The sequence below is a fragment of the Molothrus ater genome, chromosome 6, assembly GCF_012460135.2.
Source record: "Molothrus ater isolate BHLD 08-10-18 breed brown headed cowbird chromosome 6, BPBGC_Mater_1.1, whole genome shotgun sequence".
Taxonomy (NCBI): domain Eukaryota; kingdom Metazoa; phylum Chordata; class Aves; order Passeriformes; family Icteridae; genus Molothrus; species Molothrus ater.
This window is the reverse complement of record NC_050483.2, coordinates 19,443,250-19,466,191: the sequence shown is the minus strand read 5'-3', so window position 1 is coordinate 19,466,191 and position 22,942 is coordinate 19,443,250. Positions and strand designations below refer to the sequence as shown.

General features: G+C 42.1%; 1 protein-coding gene across 1 annotated transcript in view; it reads right to left on the bottom strand.

The window, feature by feature from the left end:
• Nucleotides 1-21,540, bottom strand: part of LDLRAD3 (low density lipoprotein receptor class A domain containing 3) — a 107,996-nt gene extending 86,456 nt beyond the window's left edge. The window contains exon 1 of the mRNA XM_036385050.2: nt 21,465-21,540. Coding sequence (XP_036240943.2) covers nt 21,465-21,498 — 34 coding nt within the window. The 5' untranslated portion in view covers nt 21,499-21,540. The remainder of the gene's footprint in view (nt 1-21,464) is intronic.
• Between the last annotated feature and the right edge of the window lie 1,402 nt (nt 21,541-22,942).

Below are 22,942 nucleotides of genomic sequence, written 5' to 3'. Positions count from 1 at the left end.
AAACCCAGTGCTATAATGCCACATATCATTTTCCTGGCTAAACAAACAAAGTCCACATTCCTTCTGGCACCCATCATATTTCTGTATGCTACAAAGTGTACATTCTGCAGAAGCTGGGGCAAAGACATGTCCAGGCAGAGTGCACCATACTGGCAAATGCTGTGAGGGCTGCAGGGCAAACCCATGAGCTGGGGAATCACCTACAGAGCTGCACACACTAGGATCAGAAGAAACACACAAGATCTCAGGAACCTCATGAAAAAAAGATTTTTGTTTTGTTGAAAATTATCTCAGTAAACCAGAGAACTCAAAATGCATAGACAAAAGACGTGGAATCTACATAGTAATAAATTTTTGATTGGCAAAGTGCACAGGACTTGGTTCCAAGGCAGGACACACCTGTTTTCACACAAAATCCAAGCTGGAACTTAGGGTGCACTAAGCTCATAAATTTGCCAATCTTTTCCTCAAGCTTCTTGGAAAGTAAGCACTATTGCTGCAGTGGCACCTGAGGCTGGCCAGGACAGAGGTTCTTCAGCACCTTGCTTGACACAATAATGAACAGCAGTTTCAGCATGCTACCATAAGGGTTAATTTTAATTTTGACTCTTGTTGGCCTGGTTGGCTATTTCCATAAATACCAACCCAGCAGATATAATTGCAAAGCAGGTATATTTGGTTCCAGTCCCTCTGCCAATTTAGTGGCAACTAATGTTTGAAAATTGCAGGGTGTAAATTTAGCATAGTGGGTCTCACATCATGCTTTTACTGCCGGAGACTGTATTTGATTAATGAGAATTAAAAGAAAGATACCAGACTTTGTGAAAGCTTTTCTGTTTTTTCCCCAAATCTCTGGAAAGAAAGAAGTAAGAAAAATCAAACTGTATTGACTTGATAATGATGAAAACAGTACAGCTCTGTGCATTTCTGAGTTTCAGCAGTCATTTTTTTCAAGTTGATGAACAGAGAATTGCTACTGCCAAGCAATGCCAAGACTTCTGCCAAGCATCTATCAAATCTTGGTAAGAAAAAACAAGCAGCAGGATATGCCTTTGGAATACAAGGACAACCTGAACATATTTTCTCTGTAACAACAATATTTAATTTTCTTTCACAGCCCCAAGAAATCAGCGACTGGCTAGCTCTAATTGTGGCTCTCCCAGTACTACTCACATACATATTTGCACCTTCCTGTCCTTGTCACTCATTACAAGTTCAAAAGACAATGAAAACTGTACATAATAGGTATTTTTAAGGACACTTTGTTAAGTAATACACAGTGCCAGACTGACACTCACTGCCATCAAAAGAGACCACCAGTGTAATGGATACAGACACTACTTAACAGAAGTTCTTCTCCTACTTAACAGAAGTGTGCACCAGAAGCAACAAAAGCAAAGCAGCCTCCAGCCCTTGCATTTCCAAGAGTCAGCGTGGCAGTGCATCACTGCTGTTATGACAACTCTGATTCCTCCTTGGCAGAACAATGTCTCAACCCACTCGCAGTCTTTACTTGCTTCTGCTCATTTAGAGTTGACTTTTCTAACCAAATACCTAAGCAGACTTACTCCAGACTTACTGAGATTTTCAGTCCTTCAGCACCAGAGACTCTGTCACACATACCCTCTCTTTAAACACAGGCCTATATTTAAAAGAACAGGAATCTTGCCAAACATTGAAAACTCACTTTTCTCCTGGGGAAACCTGAACTGAAGACACTTGGGAGCAATAAAGTTCTTAATAAGGCACCTGAGATTCTTCACAGACTCATTTCTCTAATTTTGACTCCCAGTTACTGCAGTAATTTTCTTAAAAGTCAAGGTGACAGATTCTGCTCAGATCTTCTGTTGAAGGATCACAGTCACAGCTGCCACCTCCACTGCTGGAAAGCCCAGTAAACTCCAACCACCCATACACTGAGGCTTTGCCTATTCTCTGAAGCTACTCCATTAGCATCAGAAAAACAGGCTTCACAGGTGAAGTACAAAGCTCTGAGGTAACAGACTCTGCTATAACTGGAAAATTAGTTAAACACTTCAGAAAGGTTTCACATACTTTGCATCAGACAAGATGTAAAGCAAATGGAAAAAAATTAAAGAGAGTGAAGACTTTCTTCCTACAAGACAAGTAGGAGGGGGCTTTCACTTAGCACAATTATCTTCCCTAAATTTTCCCTTCAGTTTCATTTCCCAATACTGGCAATTTACTGAAGTATGTGGAGATCAGCACCTAAGCAAAAAAAGCACTCTCACAAAAGCAAAAAATATTTGGCCGAGAAGACAAATCCTGCGCTTATATCATAAAGACCACAAACTTGGGACCACTTTCAATATTCTTTTTATTACACACAAAAAAGTCACTATCTTCCAAGATGCTTCCAAAAAAGGATGCTTTCATTGTTATTATCACTAATGCTCAATTTAACAGGTCAGCTGTGCAATCCTGTTAGCAGGAGACACTACACAACACAAAAAGACAATAAGCCATACTGTCTAGGACACAGGATAAGCAACATGATGAGAATGGTGATGTCACTGGCTAACCTGTGATCTCATATATTATACAAGACACCAGGCTGCTCTGTTTTCAGAGACCCCCAAGCAAGCACCTTGCAGCTCAGATTATTCCAGACATGCCTTTGTTCATCAATCTGTACGAGAACGCTCATAATTCACTGCACCAGAACCTAAACTCCTTGAGTTTAAGGACCCAGAAGAGCTGAGATTTGTGAATGACACCGACAACTCAGTCGCATTCTCTTCAAGTCCAGAAGAAAGCCTGTCTGCATCTCATACTGCTCCATGTGGAATGAGACTCCTGTGACCCTGGTGACCAACCCAAACAAAAGAGAATGCTGAGAGTCAGGAGAAGCTTCCTTCAGACTACCTCATTCATAATTTAACTGTTAACAGCCATGTAACTGGAGTGGCTGCAGGAAAAATTAACTGTATAGTTCTCTGTTATGTTGAAAGCACTTCAACTGTGTTTGCTTTCTACTTAAGCAACAGGACTTTATTTCAGGGGTTAGTCCCTTTGGGAAAAAAAAAGGGATGAAGCTCAACTAATAAATAGAATTAATTTAGCTTCATTTTTAATCACTCAAGAAAGACTATAGTAATCACATTCAGCCTTTCACATTCTCCTAATCTCCTAGGCAATTAATTTTCACATATTCAATCACAATATAGTCTATAACATAGAAAGGAAATATTTATGTACTTGTTGCTTTGCTACAAGTTTTGTGTATGGATATTTCTGATTCAGGGGGTTGACTCAAAAATAGCATTCCTTTTGACCATGTACACTGACCCATATTCTGTGAACAATCTGAAAGTATAAAGGGAAAACTAACACAGAAAATATAATGGAGTGCTAAGATTCACCCAGGACCAAGAAACTTTGTCCAAGCTATGTCATAGATCATACTGTTGTGTTTCACACACAAAGCAGATGATATGGCTCAACCAGAAACACTTAATACTATCTATTAGCTCTTTGCACGATGGCTGTGTTTTTTTCCACAAAATAAATTTAGAAGTAATACACTAAGTATTGACTTCATTACAGCTGATGACTGCACACACAAACTTAACTGAGGTGTTACCTCCATCAAACAACATCCATTCATTCCGTGTGTGAACTCAAAAGAGGGTCATGTGAAAATGTCTATAATACAACACCCCTAACACAAGAGATCCTTAAGATAAGGTGAAAAGAAGCAAGAACTTATATCCTCATCTGATCACCAAGTTCATTCATATGATCAGAAATGGTACAATGTATCCTTCAGCAGTCTGGAAGCTTCATCCAAAAGCAGGAAGACGTTCTCAGAGACTGCTACCACAAGGTAACGCTGCAGTGTCATCACTGCCATCATTTGAATGGCCATTATGAATTTTTCAGTGTATTGCAGATCACCCTCTACCTGGCTGACATTCTTCATCACACTCAGACACAACAGACCATCAATCACAGCAACTGCCAGAGAAGGGTGGTGACACAACTTTCCCAGTATGCCCACATAACTTCTGTGTGTCAGAAGCATCTTGGCAAGAAGCACACACTGACAGAGATGCTTACTTAGCACTGAAAAAATCTGTATGGCAAGATCAAAACCACAGAAAAACTTTAAATGTATGGCAGAAAAATTTTCCTTCCCCCTCGTATTCCCAAACCAAAAGCACAAAATTCACTGTGCCACTAGAAACCAGAAACTAATTACTCCTTCCCCAAGCCTTAATTCTTCCTTCTGCTGCACCTTTATATCAGAGCTTCTCCACTAAACACGTTAAAATCGCACTTGAGAAAAGCACTGATTCAAGGATTACTCTTGTTTGTGGAAAGTGATGTTTTAAGCCATTGTAAAGACTTAAAAAGTACTCTTTTCTCAATTTGCTGCCTAGAAAGGTTGGCAATAAATATTCCTGTTAGTATATGGAAGAACAGATTTAGGAACGTAATGCAGGTACATCGTTGTGCAAAACATCCTAGCTGCAACACATTCAAGTCAAAACCCTCAGTCTGACAACTCCTCCTTGGGAAACTATTTACTCAAAGTAGCAGCATCATTTGTGTCCTCTTTCCCTGAAGACAGGCAAGAGTGACTACAGACCTAACAAAGTGCAGCAGGCTGAAAAGATTAACTTCCTTATTTAAATGAAATATCATCATTTGAAATTTCATTTTGAAACCAACACTTTTTAAAGGAAGCTTGGTAAACGGAAACTGAAGCAAGACTGCAGTAGGTCTTTAAGGAATCACACAAAGCAGATGATTGACACTGATATTCTTTCTAGCCTAGTCCCTTTAATGAAGTTTAAAGACATCAGAACAAAACCAACAAAGGGTGCTTGGGCACTTGAAGAGGCTCCCCAGGGAAGTGGTCACAGTTCCAAGCCTCACAGAGTTCAAGAAGCATCTGAACAATGCTCTCAGGCATAGGAGGTGTCCTGTGCAGGGCCAATATTTGGACTTGATGATCCTTGTGGGTTCCTTCCAAACCAGGATATTCTTTCATCTCTGAGAACTGAGATGTCAATTCATTTTTATTCCCACAGCAGTTGAAGGCAAAAAGTTAATGCACTGAAACAAACCCATTGAGGTTATTTTAAAGAAATGTGATGCAAATTCTCAAGAATGTAAAAAAATAGCAACAAAATCATTCTTCATGCGTGTTTAAGATAGAACTGAATCAATCTGGAAGCTATGTATGTTTATACAAAAAACCCAAAAACCCACCCCAAAAAACAAACCATATATTTCCCTTTAATGCCTCCTTGGCAAACCAGACTCGGATGAAAGACATGCTCCAACAGACTGAGCACTGTTTTTTAGGATGCAACACAGTGTTTGAAAACATTTGGCACTGCCAAACCCTGCACAAGTGTTAAACAGTTCAGATTTTGCAAGGTGAGGCAATGTCCCAAATTTTAAGAAAGTGATCAGAAAACATATGATTAAAGTCCAGTTGCAGCTATTTATCTTTGGACCTTCATCCAGGAAAGTAGATGAAAAACCCTTGCAGTGTCCCAGGGGATAAGCTATATAGATAAATTAATACTTTTTCCCCATCTCTCATTTCTACATATCAGAGAACGTGATACTACCCTGCTTCCTCATTTATATTTTAGTTCACATCTTACACAGAACAGAGACTACCCTATGCTAATAAAAATAAGCACCACATATTTTTCAGGACATCTATTTTAAAGTTCCCCTCTCTAGCATCCAAAATGAAATCTGCCAATGCTCCACCCTAGGAGACTGGAGGCACTAACTTCTTGACATCAGGAAACACTGGAAGGAGAACCTGCACAACTCCAAATCCTTATCTATGACTCCTCACATAAGAAAGCAAAACATGTACAACTGTTATCCACTCCCAACCTACATATTCTGATTATAATGAAAAACTATCAGAAATAACTCATATGATTCAAAGTAGGGATATAAAAGGGACAACTGAAACAGCCTTCTCACACAAGCTAAGAGACAAGCACTTTGAGCATCAGCAAGAGGAAAAGACAGCAGTCTAGAAGTAGCCTACTTGAAAAAAGAAAAGAAGCAAAAGTAACAAACAGTGATAGTGTGTCACACACACAGGGCTGAGTCCTCCCAAGTTTAGCCTGAGTTTCAGCCCTTCCTGGACCTGCTGCTTTGCTGATGCAAAAAGAAATCCACCATCTCACCTGATGCTGTTTGTTCCATTCTTCTCATAAGCTACTACAATTTTATTGGGGCTTAAGGGCAAAGCATTCACGGAGGAGAAGGAAAAAGGCATGTGCACAACAACCTCATAAAACATTGGGAAAAGCAGAGAAGCGGAACTGGCAGTGGCAACTACCACTTCCTAGCGTCTTACTTAGCAAATCAATCGGAAACCAGCTCCAGCAATTAAGTGATAATGAATTATTGATGACACTCACTTTGGGGAACTGAGCACTTACTAGCATTTATGAAACTAAAGAAACTGAGGTGGGTAAGCGCCATCCCCATTTTGCAGACGGCACAAAGCCAGGCAGACAGCAAACAATTCCAGCGACATTACGCCTTGCCGAGGATCACTTATCTCTAGCACGTTATCTCAGTTCTGTTTGTACATGGTCACACACTACCTTGATTTGTAACACACTCCTGCTTCAGAGAGGCACAGTGAATGCTCCAGGTACAGAATTTAATAATTTCAGTAACCACATCCTACTACCATTTCAGAGGTGGGGAGAAAAAGGCTGCTCAAAATAAAGGACAGCAATATTGGAGCCAGGGAAAAACCACTTTAAAATGTGATCTACAACATATGTTCAGTGGCAGAATTCGCCCTTGAGAAAGCAAAGAAGGTATTCAAGCTCTACTATTTCAAGATACTTTATGTCTGTGCTTAACATGTGTTTAAGTCAGCCAACTAATTTTGCCAATGCAAATATATTCAACTAGAAACTCAGAAGAAAGCCAAGAATTCAGTCTCAGATTTAAAACACTCTTGCCAGCCACTCAAGGCTGTCAGTAATGCCATACAGGAACATTTCCTATCACTAACACATAAAAGTGATCTAGGAAAGAGAACTCACTCTACTCCTACCATACTTCGCAACTGAGCTTTCCAACTGTTGCCATTATCTATTTATATCATTAAAAACCAGACAAAGGAAGATACGAGCATTCACTGCACATTATCTATCCTGCCCCTTCACAATTTTTCATCAGACTTAGCAAGCAGACAGGCTAATGTCTACATGCACTTAAAGGTAAGTCTCTCACACTTGTACAGCTTTCACCCTCAACAGCAGCTGCTAGAGCTGAGGCAGACACAGATGCAGCTTTACAAATTAGCAGCCGTACATCATCCAGCTGGTGTGAAACACCATGACATCCCTTCAAACACCACAATGGTTACACCCATGCGAGTGTGCTGACTTGTAGTCAGGTCTCTGACAGGAATGCTGGTGACATAAGCTTCAGGAGGAGGAAGATGAATGTCAGTACCCGCCATGTAGTCCAGCCTTGCAGACAGGATGTCTTTCAGGGAAGGGCAGCTTTCTGTGTGGAATTTTAGATGACCAGAGATAGGGTTCAGCCCTGCCACAGATGTCTTACATGATCATATTATTCTGCTTTTCTTGGCTTCAGTTTTCCTTATCTGTTAATGACTACTAATGCTCTCCTATCCCATGGGAATACTGCCAGCATCCATAATTTATGTTTCCACCCTGCTTGGATGCTGAGAAGATGAGTACCTGGAGATATATACTGATCAGTTGTCTGCCAAATATATAAACTGTTTTTAAAGAAATATTATAAAAAATTGCAAACTATTAATATTAAAGCCCATCTGTGCATCATATAATCATTAAGGAAGGAAAAGGCCTCAATAATCACTGAGTCCAAGCATTAACCCAGCACTGACAAGTTCACTACCACATCATATCTCTAAGGACCACGTCTACATGTTTTTTGAACACTTCTAGGGACTGCAATTTCACCATTTGCTGGGCAATCTGTTCCAATGCCTGATCACCCCTTCAGTGAAGAATTTTTTCCTTATTCCCAATATAAATTTGCCCTGGCACAACTTCAGGCTGTTTCCTCTTGTCTTATTGCTTGTAACTCTGTCTACCTCAGCTCACTACAATGTTCTTTCAGGGTGTTGTAGAGAGCAGTAAGATTTCCCCCCAGAAAAGCCTCCTTTTCTGCAGGTTAAACAACCCCAGCTCCTTCAGCTGTTCCTCACAAGACTTGTGCTCCAGACCCTTCACCAGCTCCATTGCCCTACTCTGGACTCATTCCACTACTTCAATGTCTTTCTTGCAGTGAGGGGCCCAAACCTGAACACAGGATTCAAGGCGTGGCCTCACCTGTGCAGAGTACAGGGGACAATCACGGCTCTGGTCCTGCAAGCCACACTGACTCAGGCCAGGATGCCAGTGGCCTTCTCACGTTCAGCTGCTGTCAACCAGCGCCCTCGCCAGCTCCTTTTCCACAGGACATCTTTCCCCCAAGCCTACAGTATTGCACGGGGTTGCTGCGATCCAAGTGCCTCACGACTCAGCACCTTGCCTTGATGAACTTCCACACAATTGGCTTCATCCCATTGATCCAGCCCACCCAGATCCCTCTGCAGAGCCTTCCAACCCTCCAGTAGATCAACATTCCCACCCAGCCTGGTGTTGTCTGCAAACTCCATTTACTCCTCAACAGTAAACAGGCATTTTTATATTTTTATAGCCAAAAATCTTTGAGTTATGCAGGAACGCAGCGGATGCACAGATTCTGACTAAAATAGGTAGAACCACTCTGTAACAGATAAGCAGGAAGGAGTTTGGGAAATTGCAGCTTCAACTACCAACTAGACTCAGTTCACATAGTAACTCTAGAGATAAGTGATCCCCTAGACCTAAGAAACTCAAACCATTTTAGATACAGAAATTAACTGCCCTCTTATTTACACTTACGGGTCCAACAAGAACACCTGCTATGGTTCAATTTCTGTTTTCCTTTTGCACATACTCTTTACTTTGTTTAATGTTGGGATGAGATTAGTGGGAAAAGGGAACAACTTGGGAAGCTTGTTTGAAAACAGATTATAAATCTGTATGTTTCAAAGTATCCAAAAAATCACTCCACCCTGGAAACATGCAATGACTAGCTCTTGGTATAGCTGCTTACACCTAGGGTTTAATTTTGACAGTTGAGATCACTCAAACGGTTCTCTAACCAAAACATTTACTATAGCATTTCAGTAACACATTTTTTCCAACACAACAGGCCAACATAGTCCTTCTAAACCAAAGCAAACAAAGCTGGAACAGGAACTAAATCCGTGCCAAGTTAGTTTTCTTACAGGAATGTGCAAAGTAGCTTGGAAGGCTTGTGTTTGCAAACACTCAATTTATTCCATCTTCAAGGGCCAGACTGGCAAAGGCGCAAAGATCATTCTATTTCCTCAATGTCACTGTTCCTTTGAGACATCCCATATCAGACATGCTTCCTTTACAAAATGGAGATAACCACCTGATATTTTAGAAGTCTAAATCACACACTCTTTACTGGCTTAAAAACTGGCTGGATAGCCAGGTCCACTGGGGAATGTACATCCAGATGGTGGCCACTCATAAGTGGTGTTCCGCAGAGCTCAGTGTTGGGTCCAGTCCTGTTTAATACCTCTATTAATGAGGTATTAAATTGAATGACAGGAGCAAGCATCCTGTCAGCCAGTTTGCAGACAGTGCTAAGTTGGGCAGGAGTGCTGATCTGCTGGGCAGGCTGGATCAATGTGCCAAAGCCAGCTGTATGAGGCTCAACAAGGTGAAGTATGGGTCCTGAGGGAGCTGGTGTTGTTCAGCCTAGAGAAAAGGAGGCTCGGGGGACCTTATCACTCTCTACAAATGCCCAAAAAGAGGTTGTAGCCAGGTGGGGTTTGGCCTCTTCTCCCAGGCAACCAGCAACAGGACAAGAAGACAGCCTCAAGCTGCACCAGGGGAGGTTCAGGTTGGACATTAGGAAGAATTTTTTCACTGAAAGGGTGAGCACTGGAACGGGATGCCTAGGGAGATGGCAGAGTCACCACCCCTGGAAGTGTTCAAGAAGCAACTGGACACGACACTTAGTGCTACGGTTTAGTAAACATGGCGGTGTTCAGTCAAAGGCTGGAGTCAGTCTTGGAAGGCTTTGGTGAGTCCAGGATTGTGGGCCTAATTTTAACAGATCTAATGGGCCTTACAGAGGTCTCTTCGATACAGGCCCAAAGGAAGTTACACTGATTGCTTCTTCAACTGGAAAGTTTGCTCACAATAGAAATCTGCCTAATTTTACAACTACCGATGAGAAAACAAAGTACCAACACTGCAGGGAAAAAATAGCTAAACCATGGCCGAACAGTTTCCCCATGAGACTACTCACAAGGAGCAGTGGCAGTCAGCAGGTCAGCAACTCTGGATTCAACCTCAGTTAGGACATGAATATCCTGCCAATGATCAGCACTGTTTCTTGTGTTTCCAGATTTTATTTGACTCAGCTAATTGGCCATTAAGCTCCAATGAGGTGGACATTTATCTACAGATAACACAAGGAAATTGGAAAGTAAGCAGCCTGAGGCTACCCTGAAGACTGTTAACCAAATAGCAAGGCAAAGCTCAATTAAAACAATTCATCAGAAAACCTATATAGTCCATTGGCAGATTTTCAAGGATCCCATTAGCAATTTTAAGGATATTCAATCTGATTAGACGCTGAAGTCTATCTCATGTAGAAACCATTAATAAGTAAAGAGCCCTTAGCTTTGAAAGCCTGAACATTACCAAAGCCACAGCAGGAAGAGACACTGGGCCTTTCCTGTGTAACTAATATGCACAATTTTGCATAAGAATGGCAAACCCTTTCTGTACTATATTGAAAAACGTGAGACTGATGAAAAGGTAGGGCTGTGCAAACCAAGCAAGTTTGCTATCAAGTACCCACCACTTTTGGGTGGACTTTGTTGATGCAACTAAGAGACACACACTCTTACATGCTACCTCTAAAAAGCCTACGTGCAGGATCTCTGAATCAGGAGTATTCCATGAAATGTCTAATACCTCAGTTATTGAAAAGGGCAGGCATTTCAATCACTTGAAATCGCGGTGCAAATAGGAAATTACACTGAAAAACATTTTGTCTCTCATTTTATGAAAACTTGAAGAAGAAAAATGGCTATTGTGCTCTTAACCTTAATGGACATATAATTCAAGTACAAAATAAGGTCACTGCTATTCTGGACTCTCTTTTTGAAAAGAAAGGTTGCAATGAAAAACATTTCAAAAAACATGAAACTGACAGAAATCCCTATAAGGGAAAAAAATCTGACAACACTCTACTTCAAACTTGCAATTTTGAAGCTCACATTCCTCATGGAAGATTTTCAGGGTACAACTGGTACTGCCAACTCCTATTGTTCAAAAATACTCTTAGGAACTCTACTATCAATGTCTTTTTTGTCTTCCAAGTACTCTGCTAATGTTCTAGACAGACCACTTTGATCTTTGGACAGAAGTAGATTCTTAATTTGTATACTGCACATGGTAGTTCCATTTTCAGAGTAGATAAAAAGAATAGGTTCGTGAAATTTAAATACTGCTTGCAGATAACAGAGGGAAGTCTTCCATCTGAGGACAAATGCTTGTGGTTGGATTAAGAATGTGTAAGCTGAAAAATATTACAGGGATGTACACTTTTCTCTTCCCTCCACACTTGCTGATATTCAAAGCCAGTATATTCACAAGACTGAAAATGCCTAAAAAGAGTATGTAGATCTCACCTTTTAAGACACGGCTACCAAACACTTCTTAGAGAACATAAATCGGAATTCCAACAGGACTCGATTCAATTAATGTCAAGTTTAACACCTAGAACCCTGGTTACACAGTAAAATGAATGATCTGCTCATTTAAAAGTTCACAGTGTTTTGGATTGTTTTTTTTCACAATTCTACCTGTAACTCCATTTATGCTTTCATTTCACTCACAAGCAGGTACTGAACATCAGCCATATGGATTGTTTTCCTCCCTCTCCACCTTCTTTTTACCTTTTAAAAACTTGCTGAAAGGAAAAAGAAGCCTTTTTTGAGTTTGAAAGACAGCAATCACCACAACCAGCAAATCACCACTGCTGTTCTTCCTTAGCCAATTCTGAATTATGCCTACTTAGTTTAAGGACTTGGTCTTTTAAAAGTAATTGAGCAGTAAGTTCTTCCAGACTCCAGGATTTCACAAGCGCAGGTTGCTTTCTACCAGACTGAGCAGATCTCGATCTCAGCATCTGTACTGTGCCTTTCCAGTTACACAAACAAGCAAAGATGTTCAGATTTTACATGATGCCAAGGCCTTGAGAAGACATTTCTTACTGTTGGATCAGATCATGGAAGATTCAGTTTGGCATCTTCAAGATCACCCATCCAAGATCACCATCAGAGCCTCAAACTCTTTTGGTGTACAGCCATTCTCCTCAGGACAAAAACCATGCACATCAGGTTTCATATAACCATATATTCAGTTTAGGAGTGTGCAGTTCCACTCAGCTTTTAAGATTTCACTGTTTTGGACACAGCCACAACAGCAACTTGTGTCACTGGCAGGAGGCTGCCTAACAGGACTTATTTGGCCATTGAAACTCATTGATTGCAGTGTGTTTCCTTTGAAGGTCACACATGCTGACTCTACCAATTATGTGTTTATGAAGAACTGATGTGCTTTGGCAGGTGAAGCAACTCTACATATTTAACTCTCTAACTAGTCTATGACTACACATATTTAACAATGTATTCACTAATGATTTAGCAATTTATAAAACATGTCTTGCGTTGTGAACATTACCTGGTCTTCATAAATGATCCCTGAGAAATGGCTTATTTGCTTAAGATGCACAATTCACTTATAAATTGTACCAGAAACTGAGTAAGACCAAGTCCCAAGTAGTCTGCTCTTACTAAACTCCACCTCTCAAACACAGCAGCAAAGTCCTACACAGCCTAAAGCTGAGCCTTAGCAAACAGCATAGCTAAGCAATGGACAGGGAGAAGAAAAGCAAGCCCAGCACTGGTGGTAGAGTGAAGCAGAACATCTGCAATAGATAGAGGCAATGGAAAAATGACAATACCTACCTTCAAGTTTGGCATAGATATAGTAAGTATACATAACAGCCTCTTTCTTTTTAAGTACAGAGGCATGATGAGGAAATCCATGGCTAGCTCTATGCTTCAATGGGTACAATTTGGTGAGGTCATGAGGCACGAAGGAAAAAAAGAGGAAAGGATACTGAGAGGAGGAAGGAAGTGGCACAAATCATCTATGAAAAGAAGCATGTAAAGCCTAAGTCATCAGCATGCAGCTTCACAACAACAGATCAAGGATGCAGGCAAAGAAAGAAAAAGAAAGGAGTTTGAATCTGACAAGAAAGGGATTCAAAATCAGAGAAATAATGGCTATCTTTAGCTGCAGAATTTTAGCTAAGCTTATACAAAGAGAAGCAGAAACATTTAATAGCCCTTAACATAACTTCTTGCATTGGGAGACAGCAGCAGAATACCAGCCCTGAGACTGAATTAGCAGCCTTGAAACTTGAAAGTGCAAGCTCAAGCATTCCCTTCTGTAGCCATGTGTGAGCAGTAACTGCATTCCCCATCAAGCAGCCACTATTTTGCAGGTTTGACATGGTCCTGAACCACGGGTTCCCTGTGCAGAGCACCCCAGACAAGCAACAGTACTTCAACTTGTCAGCTCCTGCCCTGCCTTACAAAAGGGAGAGAAAGTGCAACTTGACAAATACATGGATTTTCATAAGTACATCAATTTGTGTGTCTCTATCATGCTTCACATCTTTGTACACCTAACACTCCTATGTTTGAGGAATCTTAATGCCTTTACACTAACAACAAAAAAGAAAGGGAAAAAAACAGGAATATTTGACTAAAAATTATCATATCAAGAAAAATCTACTTACCTCACATCAAATCCGTACCAGGCAAAGCAGAACATCTCTTAAACGCCAAACCCACTATTTTGAACTGTAAAAACATATGCCTGATATTTGTGGCACATAGCTCTTGACTAAAACTAGGGTAGCACTAACAGCATCAGAGAAAGATGGTAAGAAAGCTGGTGTCAAAAAAAAAAATAATTAGACAAATAAAAGAGGAGGGAATACAGTGAGGAAAGAATTAAATCTTGCCCAAAGTCATACCCTGATTAGTAACACAACCTGGAATAGATCTGTTGTCATCTCATTGCAGGGGCTCCATACTGTTGTCTTCTTATCACAAAAGTTTCACACCTTCTTGGTGCTTCTCGTGGGCAGCTCCTCAGAGCACTGACTCTTTCTTCTTCACAAAGCAGCCACTGACTCCAGTTCCCCTCTCAACCAGCCACCCCACTCTTTTATAGCACTCTTGTTCTCACTGGTTACAGCTGTGGCCTGTTAAAGTCAGGCCTGTTCCTAATCTTTGCTAATTGGCCCAGCTACAACCCCTTAGGGGTAAGATTACTTTCTACACTACCTTTATTTTCTTATATTCTATCCCCCTATATAGATCCTGCAGCAGTAAGATGGTGAATAGCTTTGCCCAGAAGAATACAACTCTTCAGTTGACACATATACACATGGCTGGCGATAGTGTTCTGTCTGGAGCGATAAGCATCATCTGACTCATTAACAATTGAAGTGATAAATTCATCTAAAATACATAAAGCAAGAGAAATTACTCCAAGGAATGATGGAATCTGAACACAAATACTTAATAGCCAGAATTCACATCTTAATTTTTAATGGAACCACAACCTACTTGCTGCAGTAACATTATTACATTTTATGAAAACAGAGATAGGGCCTCACAGGAAAATGTTACCTAAAATCGAACTTTTCATCCAACAAACCCAACAGTTTCAAAATAGACCAACACAGGATACCTCATGTGATTTCCATCTAAATTTTTCAATAAGAGAATCTTGAACCAGGAATCTTCCTGATCACATTCCCTAGGAGCCATCCAGAATCTGTCTAAGCAGATGAAAGATAACAACGCAACACCAGAGACCCAGAGAAAGGTGCAGTACTTAGGGCTTTCTCATTTAATTTAAAAGGAAAAAAACTAATCAGAATCTCTATTAAAGAATAAAAATAGCACTACAACCTGAAAAATTATATTTTTGCCCCTATTGAAACAGGCTATTTTATAACACAACAGCTTATTTCAACCATATTCAACTTATAGACTTTCCAATCTTTAATAAGTTAAGTCTCACAGGCTACTTGAGAGATACCAAAGCCATTTTAAATTAGAAATCTTTTGGCTAAGAAGACATAGTATCAGGACCTTGGAGTTCATTAGCTCCCAATCCTAAATGATCCCATATTTTAGCAGTTTCACAGCCACATCACCTTCCATTCATTACCTCAGCTCCCTGTTCACTCTGACATGTGACACAGAAACTTACTCAACCATTTACACATTGACAAAGAGCAGCTTTGCTTGATATGTTTTAATTGTGACAAGTTCACAGCTGTCCAGCCCATGGCTGGAAGAAGGCTTAAGAAACACAGAGGAAAAAATTACCAGCAGCCACTCCACCCCATCCCCCAAATTGCTTCCATTTTCATTTTGTTCATCTGGAGCCTTCTGATTATCCACCCATATGATTCCCCAGTCCTTCAACACATTTCTCACACTAACAGGAGCTATCTATTATTTCTCTCCAACTTCCAAAGAATACACATTTGTATAAGCTGCAACTAAAATAAATATGTGATTCCACAAGTTCCTTTACAACCAAGAAGTGGGTAAGTGGGGATCTGTATAAGCAACAAGAACAAGACACCAACGGCTCCATTTAGAAATTTCACTGCCTCAGCATTTCCCATGTGCAAGTTAAAACACACCCACACACCAAGCCAGCTACTATTACACCATCTTCTCTCCTAAAAGGATTTTTCTGTCCTGATAGACAACACTGCATGCAAGGTGAGGTTGGCCTAAAATGCCCTTTTAGTCTGACAGTTTCACTAGCACAAGAGGCTGCATGAAAGAAACTAAACATCTGATCAAGTTACCGCAGCTTACAAGCTTCTAGATGTCAAATAATCTGGACACACACACAGTCCTGGCAAATGCAAAACCCCATTGATCATATAAATCAAAAGTTTCACTATCAGAGGTAACTAATTTAGACAAATGCTTTCTGCCATGGTGTTTTGTTTGCTAGTTTTTCTTAAGCTGTTTGTTATTTTCAATTTTGTTATTGGTTTGGGTTTTTTTGTTTCTTAATATACATGAGCTGCTCCTCAAAAATTCTATAGCAGTCAATAAATGTATGATAAACTGATTATCCTAATGGCCGACTATACAATTACCTCCAGCCATGATCTATTTACATTTCAAGCAAAGGGCAACCTGACATTCTATGTTTCACTTGAGAGCTACCTTAAAATACATAATGAAAACTGTTTTCACTTGAAATATTCCATTCTGCATCTTAGATATAGCCCATTATGAGGTCCTGCCAGGACAGAAGAGTTATTTTAATACTTGAAAAGACAAAAATGCCAAAACCCAACTATTGAGACCCAAGATGTTTCTCCTTCCTCATCTTCGAAACCTGCCAGCTGATAATGAAGCTGTTTTCAAATCTTTTCAGACCCTGAAAATGTCAGTTGAAATAGCTATCGCAGAGTGCCTTGTACCAAAGGTAGAATATCCACAGCTCCAGTCTGCAGCAAGCAGGACAACTGAACAGCCTTCCAGGCTTTCTAGCAATTCATAAAACTCATCAGCTTCTACAACAGACAAGACACTGAAATGGAGAGCACTGCTACCATCACAGCAGATCTCACACTACACATTTTTCAGGCCTACTCCATTATTGCATTTCTGCTCACACGGACAGAGAGAGTAACCACAGAACAGGATATATGACAGACACTACTCTGGTAAAATGTACCAGTTTGGAGAAATAAATTAAAATTTTAAAAACATAAATAACACAAACAAAAACCAAAACAAATTCTTTCTCCAGGTGACAAATTAATTTTTAATTAGGCCTTCCCACATTGCCCTGAAACACAGAGATGCTTGAATCTCAGCTCAAATTAATCACTGCTACTCAACAAATCAACATAACCCTGTAACAGTCTACCAGATTTACAGCAAAGGGAGCCATTTTATTCCTCACCCAGTAGATAATCAGGATAAGAATGAAAGCAGGATGCAGGTTCCTATTGTCACAATAAAAACATTATAGTATCACCAAGAAACTTTTTTTTCTCTAAAGAGGTATGGAGCTTGCTGGTCTCAGTGTATCAAGCACTACAGACTGACTGCATGCTTGTAACAATTTATTCCACATTTGTACAAAAGGTGCAATTTTACTATCTATTTTCTTTGTAACAATCTCCACTGCCTATCACAACATGTGAGTACAACATTGCAGTCATGCTTCCTCCCTCTCAGCCTGGCAACTGCAGACTCTTTGCAGCAATTATGCCAGGCGAGATGGGATGGCTGGAAGCTCCTGGGCCCTGCAACTCCCCACATTCAGTGAGTAAGAGAAATCTGTTTAAATCTAGCCAAGGACACACCTCCCCCAAATCATCCTCTGCTTATTTCACTCCCTGCACAAAAAATGTACTTGCAAGAGTAAAGTCTGACAACAGCCTCAAACATCAAACACTGAATAACCAGAAACTCATTCAAGACAACTCGTGTGTGGGCACAGGCTCCTGTGACAAATCCCACATTCTCCTCAGCATGGCTGGGGAGCTTTGCATTGGAGTGAGTACCCCTGGCTGCTCTCATTATGACCACTGGCAGACTCACATCCTCAGCAAATATCCAGTGCTTGTTGTTTATTACTGTCCCAAGCTGGAAGTTTCTTGACTTACCCACTCCAGGAATCTTTCTCCATCCCTCCCACACTGATGTGCTACCCATGCTCACTGGCTTATGTACCAAGAAAGACAAACACTGGTTATGAAGCACTAGACTCAGTTTAAGAGTTTTTAAGAGGACTGCCTGAAAAACACAGAACAGACCTACTGAATATACAATACAGACATGAGTCTTCAAGTAGAGAGTGGCTTTTTTCTCTCTGCTTATCTAACAGTGGAGACCACTACTCAGCACTGCTGATTACTCCTGCCATGCAGTACACAAGGTTTTCAGCAAAGTAATTCTATTAGCAATACCTCTGAATGTCAGTGCAAATGAAGACTCAGTTAAGGAAATAATGGCTATCTCCTTAACACCATGTGGAAGTTTTAAGTTCGCAGATATTACACAATGCAGACTAATGTGGTAACATGACTCATCAAATAGCTCCTACCCCTCCTTGATTTTAGGGATGTTCTGGTTTTTTTTGCAAGATTTTGAGGTGAAGTTGGAAAATGTAATGAAAGCACACGTGTGGCCCTTCATGTTTATGCTGTCTGTGGAATGGGCCCTGGTTCTAACAATCTTAGACCAAAATACTGGAGGGAATAAGACACAGAAGCTTCCCCTTAATACAGAGCAAGCTGAGTATATTTTAAGAGGCATAATATCTACATTATATATTTGACTAATGTATCAGAAAGGCCCTTATATTGAACTGTGACACCTGGGGATGATACTTAGAAATCCCAGCTGTGCATTGCATTTTGATTCTCCATTCAAAGACTAACATTGTAAAACCTTCTTCAGTTAAAACAGAAAGGTCTGTAATTGTCAGAAAAAACAGTGTCCCTTTTTGCTCACTTTGTAAAAGCAGTTAATTTACCTGAATGTTTGTGACTCCTGCCATCATTTCTCTTCTTAATGGATGATATACAGGTTGAAGAAAAAAAATACATAAATCTATGTTCAAAACATGTTCAGTAGGATTTAGGTTTTTTTAATAAAAAAATGTCTTGGATACACAGTACAGTGGCAGTCAGGATTACAGAACTCATTTTTCTGTTAGGGATTGTTTACATTTTATTGGTTTTTCAGCTGTAGTGTACTTGCAATTCACTGAAACAATCCTTTCCAAAACTCACTGTAACTGTGTGTAGATCAGCTTCCATTACTTCATACAAGCAGTAGAAGATAAACATAGACGTCTGTTTTCTAACTAACAGACCTTCTTCTGTATTAACTTAACTTGATAATGTTGTTACAGACTGAGCTGGAAACAGGAATCCTTGCAGGACCTAACCTACATCCAGGAACTCCTGGGCTGACACTGAGCCAAAGAAAAGTGCTGGAAACTGGGTCACACTATGACATGTACAGGGCAGCAGGAGGGGATCCGAGCTGAGCCTGACCTGCTTATACTGGCAAGAGCACGAGAGATGAAAGAAACTGGGTGCATGGTGTGTGAGCTGCCCAAGAGCTTGATGAGACTTGAAATGAGATGGGGACTAGAAGAAGAAAGGAAGGTAACCAGGAAGCTCCTGTGCAGGGAACAGAGGCTGAAACTTCAGCTCCATAGTCTCTTTCTGATCAATTACCAGTTAGTTACCTACTGAAATTAACAGCCTGGTGTAAGTTCAAACTCAAATATCATAACAAAGTAAAACCTTTCCCATGCAGATAGGCTCTTTCAGGATGAAAAGCACTATTTGATACAACTACAATATTATGAATAAAGACAAAAATAAAAGATCAACTTTGCCTTGCAAAGGTTCACTGCCAACGCAAGTCAACAGTTACTTCTGCACACTTGCACGCTAGCAGAACAACTGTTTAGACAGGGACACTATACTCTGTTTATCTTCTGTTAGCTGAAATTCATCCCTAGGGTTGCAAGGTTTCCCATCTGTACCCAAAAAAGATTCAATAGGAAAAGAAGTATTTATATTTTATATCAGGAGTTACCAGAAGTAAAATTCAAACCAGAGTGAAGGCCAGGCAAAGACAAACTTATGCTCCCTGTGGGAAGCTTGCAGAGGTGCCAAAATATACAGAGGAAGCAACATCTAAAAAACAAATCCCTGAAGACCCCCTACTTTATTTTTCAAAAGAAAAACAGAACACATGAAAAAAGAAGTTTCAGAAATTTCTTTGAATCTGCCCCAAAGTAAGCCAGAGTCTCTGGTTAAGTAACTGCAAGAATGTTGTGCAAGAACCACAGCCAGTAGTCAAAAAGCTGAAGTACCAACTTCCACACAAGAAACAGGTCTTTGTCACTGCCCCCAAGCCAAGGCGGAGCAGGAATATGGGGTGTGGGTGGCTGGGAAACCTTCAGATGCAAAGATCACTATCTTGTAGATGGGATCCCTCCGTGTTAATATAAGGGTGGTATTACAAGAAAATATATTCAACACATGGAAACATATAACTTGCTGTGAATAATTAGATGGAATTTTGGCAGTAGTAGAATGGAAATTAATAAGGAAGAAGGCAACACAATCCAGGTAAACAAAGTTGAGCTTCATCTGAAGTCTTCCAAAAATGGAACGGCGGAAATAGTTTTGCAAAGACACCTAAACCTCCAAAGACTTACGAATGTCACAGTCAAAGTTTGCAGTTGTCTAATTTCAAAACAGTGCAAGTCCTGTAACTCTTCTCCTTCCTACTCGTCTACACCAAACTCGAACTTTTACCATAGAAGCTGTGAAACTTATGAGTTCTTCATGACAACAAATACTCTTAAAAGACAAGAAAAGAAAATAATTTGAGCTTGATAATCTGAGTTTTACACACTGTGTGTCATCACTTCATCGCCAAGGCGTGATTCGGAAACAGACACAGCAGCATGCAGCCAGGCTACTTACACTGTCTGGAAAAGTGCCCGCTAAGATCATGTTGCAGAAATAATTCACACCTGCAGCAAAGCTGCACAAAACATCACCAACTCGCCAATTTTGACAGGCATATGCCGACCGTGGCGGGGAGAAAGAGTTTCTATATAGGCGAATATGAGCAATAAGTATGAAACCCCCTTTCCGCACCCCAAGCAAAGCCAGGCAGGACCCGAGCGCTTCACTTGGCCGTATCCCGCCAAGGGCCCACCGCCACAGGGTCGCCCGCACCGGCCACGGCCTCCCGGGCCCCGAGGCGGCCTCGCAAAGGAGAAGGGGGGCCCGCCCTGGGATGTACCAGCGGAGCCGCGACCCTTCGGCCCGGCGGAGACTTCGACGCCCGGTTCGGCCCCGCTGCCCGCTCCATGCGCCCCGCTCCATGCGCCTCGCCCCACGCCAGCCCCGCTCACCCCCGCTGGGGCCGGGACCACCCCGAGCACGCCCCGAGGAGCGGAGGGGCCGAAACGCACACGCCGCACCCGCGCCGTGGGCATCCCGGCCCGGCCGGAAAGGGAGGGGAGCGCGGCGAGAGCAGCCCGGTGAGGGACGGCCGGCGGCGCCCCCGGCCCGCCACGAGCCGCCCCGGGAGGCGGGGGTGGCGAGGAGGCCCCGGCGCCCTCCCCCGCCGAGCGGAGCCGCCCCCTCGCTGCCGGGCAGCGCCCCGGGGCACCGCCCCCGCCCGCACTCACCCGCCGAGCCCAGCAGCAGCCACAGCAGCCACATGGCCCCGCGCCGGCCGCCCCGCAAACTTCGGGGCTGCTCCGCCAGTCCGGCCCGAATGAGCCTGCGGCGGGGAGCGGCGGTGCGGGGGCCGGCCCGGGGGAGGGCCCGGGGGTGGCACCGCCGCCGCCGCCCCGCCCCGCTGGGCGGCCGTGCCCACCCGCGGCTGCCGCCGCCCGGCCCGCACGGCTGAAGGGCCGCCTCATCTTCCTCACCTCTGCTACCCATCAGACCCCCCCGGCCAGCTTTGACGGCCGGGTTGCGGTGGCATTGGCGTGTCTTACAACAAAGTCTGCGCTTGCCGTGCAGCGGCGGACGGGAACCCTTAGTTACACCTGGAAGAGTTTGGGTCGGAGCTGCACCCCTGCGGACATGCAGGGGCATACGGGCTCGCTCAACACTTCTGCAACGACCAAGGGGTATATTGCTTTCAAAAAGCCTCCCCTTACATCTTCTGATGCATGCTCCTCTAAACTTCATTCCCTAACTAGAAGACAAGGTATTTCCATAGCCAGTCAGAATCACTTCTGAGATCATCAACTCCAATTTATGACCAAACACCACCTTGTCAACTAGACCTTGGCACTGAGTGCCATGTACAGTCTTTTCTTAAACACTTCCGGGGACAGTAACTCCAGCACCTCCCCAAGCAGTTCATTTCAATATCTAATCACCCTTTCTGTGAGGAAATTCCTCCTACTATCCAACCTAAACCTCTCCTGACTCAGTTTAAGACTATGTCCTCTCATCCTGTTACTGGCTGGCTGGGAGAAGAGGCCGAGCCCCACCTGGCTCCAGCTTCCTTTCAGGCAGTTGTAGAGTGATAAAGTCACCCCTGAGCCTCCTTTTCCCCAGGCTGAATACCCTCAGCTGCTCCTCACAGGACTTGTGCTCCAGGCCCTTCCCCACCTGTATTGCCATTCTCTGGACACACTCCAGCACCTCAATGTCCTTCCTGAATTGAGAGGCCCAGAACTGGACACAATTCTTGAAGTTTGGCCTCACCAGTGCCGAGTACAGGGGGAAGTGCCAAGGACAAAGGAAAATCAGAGCCAGACTAGGCTTTACTATCCTAGTAAGGCTCTGAGACACAGCATTTGGGAAATTTATATTGCATTTTCAATCTAGTGGCCCAATCCTGACCCTACTTCGTTTCAGTGGGAGCAGGAGTGGGCCTTGTTTCAAGGAACGACATTTTTCAGTATATGATGACCAGGAAGAAACCCAGATTACTGTGTGCCATTCTGCTTTCATGTAAAAATCATGAGCGGTTCATTAAGTGGCACTGTTTAGTTGTAAAATATTCCCCTGTGTGAGTGTCAAGGACATAAGTAGATCTGCATGCATATAGAATAAAATTTTAACTCTCTAAAAAGCTTGTGGCATGTATTTAAGAGCTGGAGAGGAAGGCTTAGTGCAGAAGGTATTTTAGCTAAGAATTAAAGCC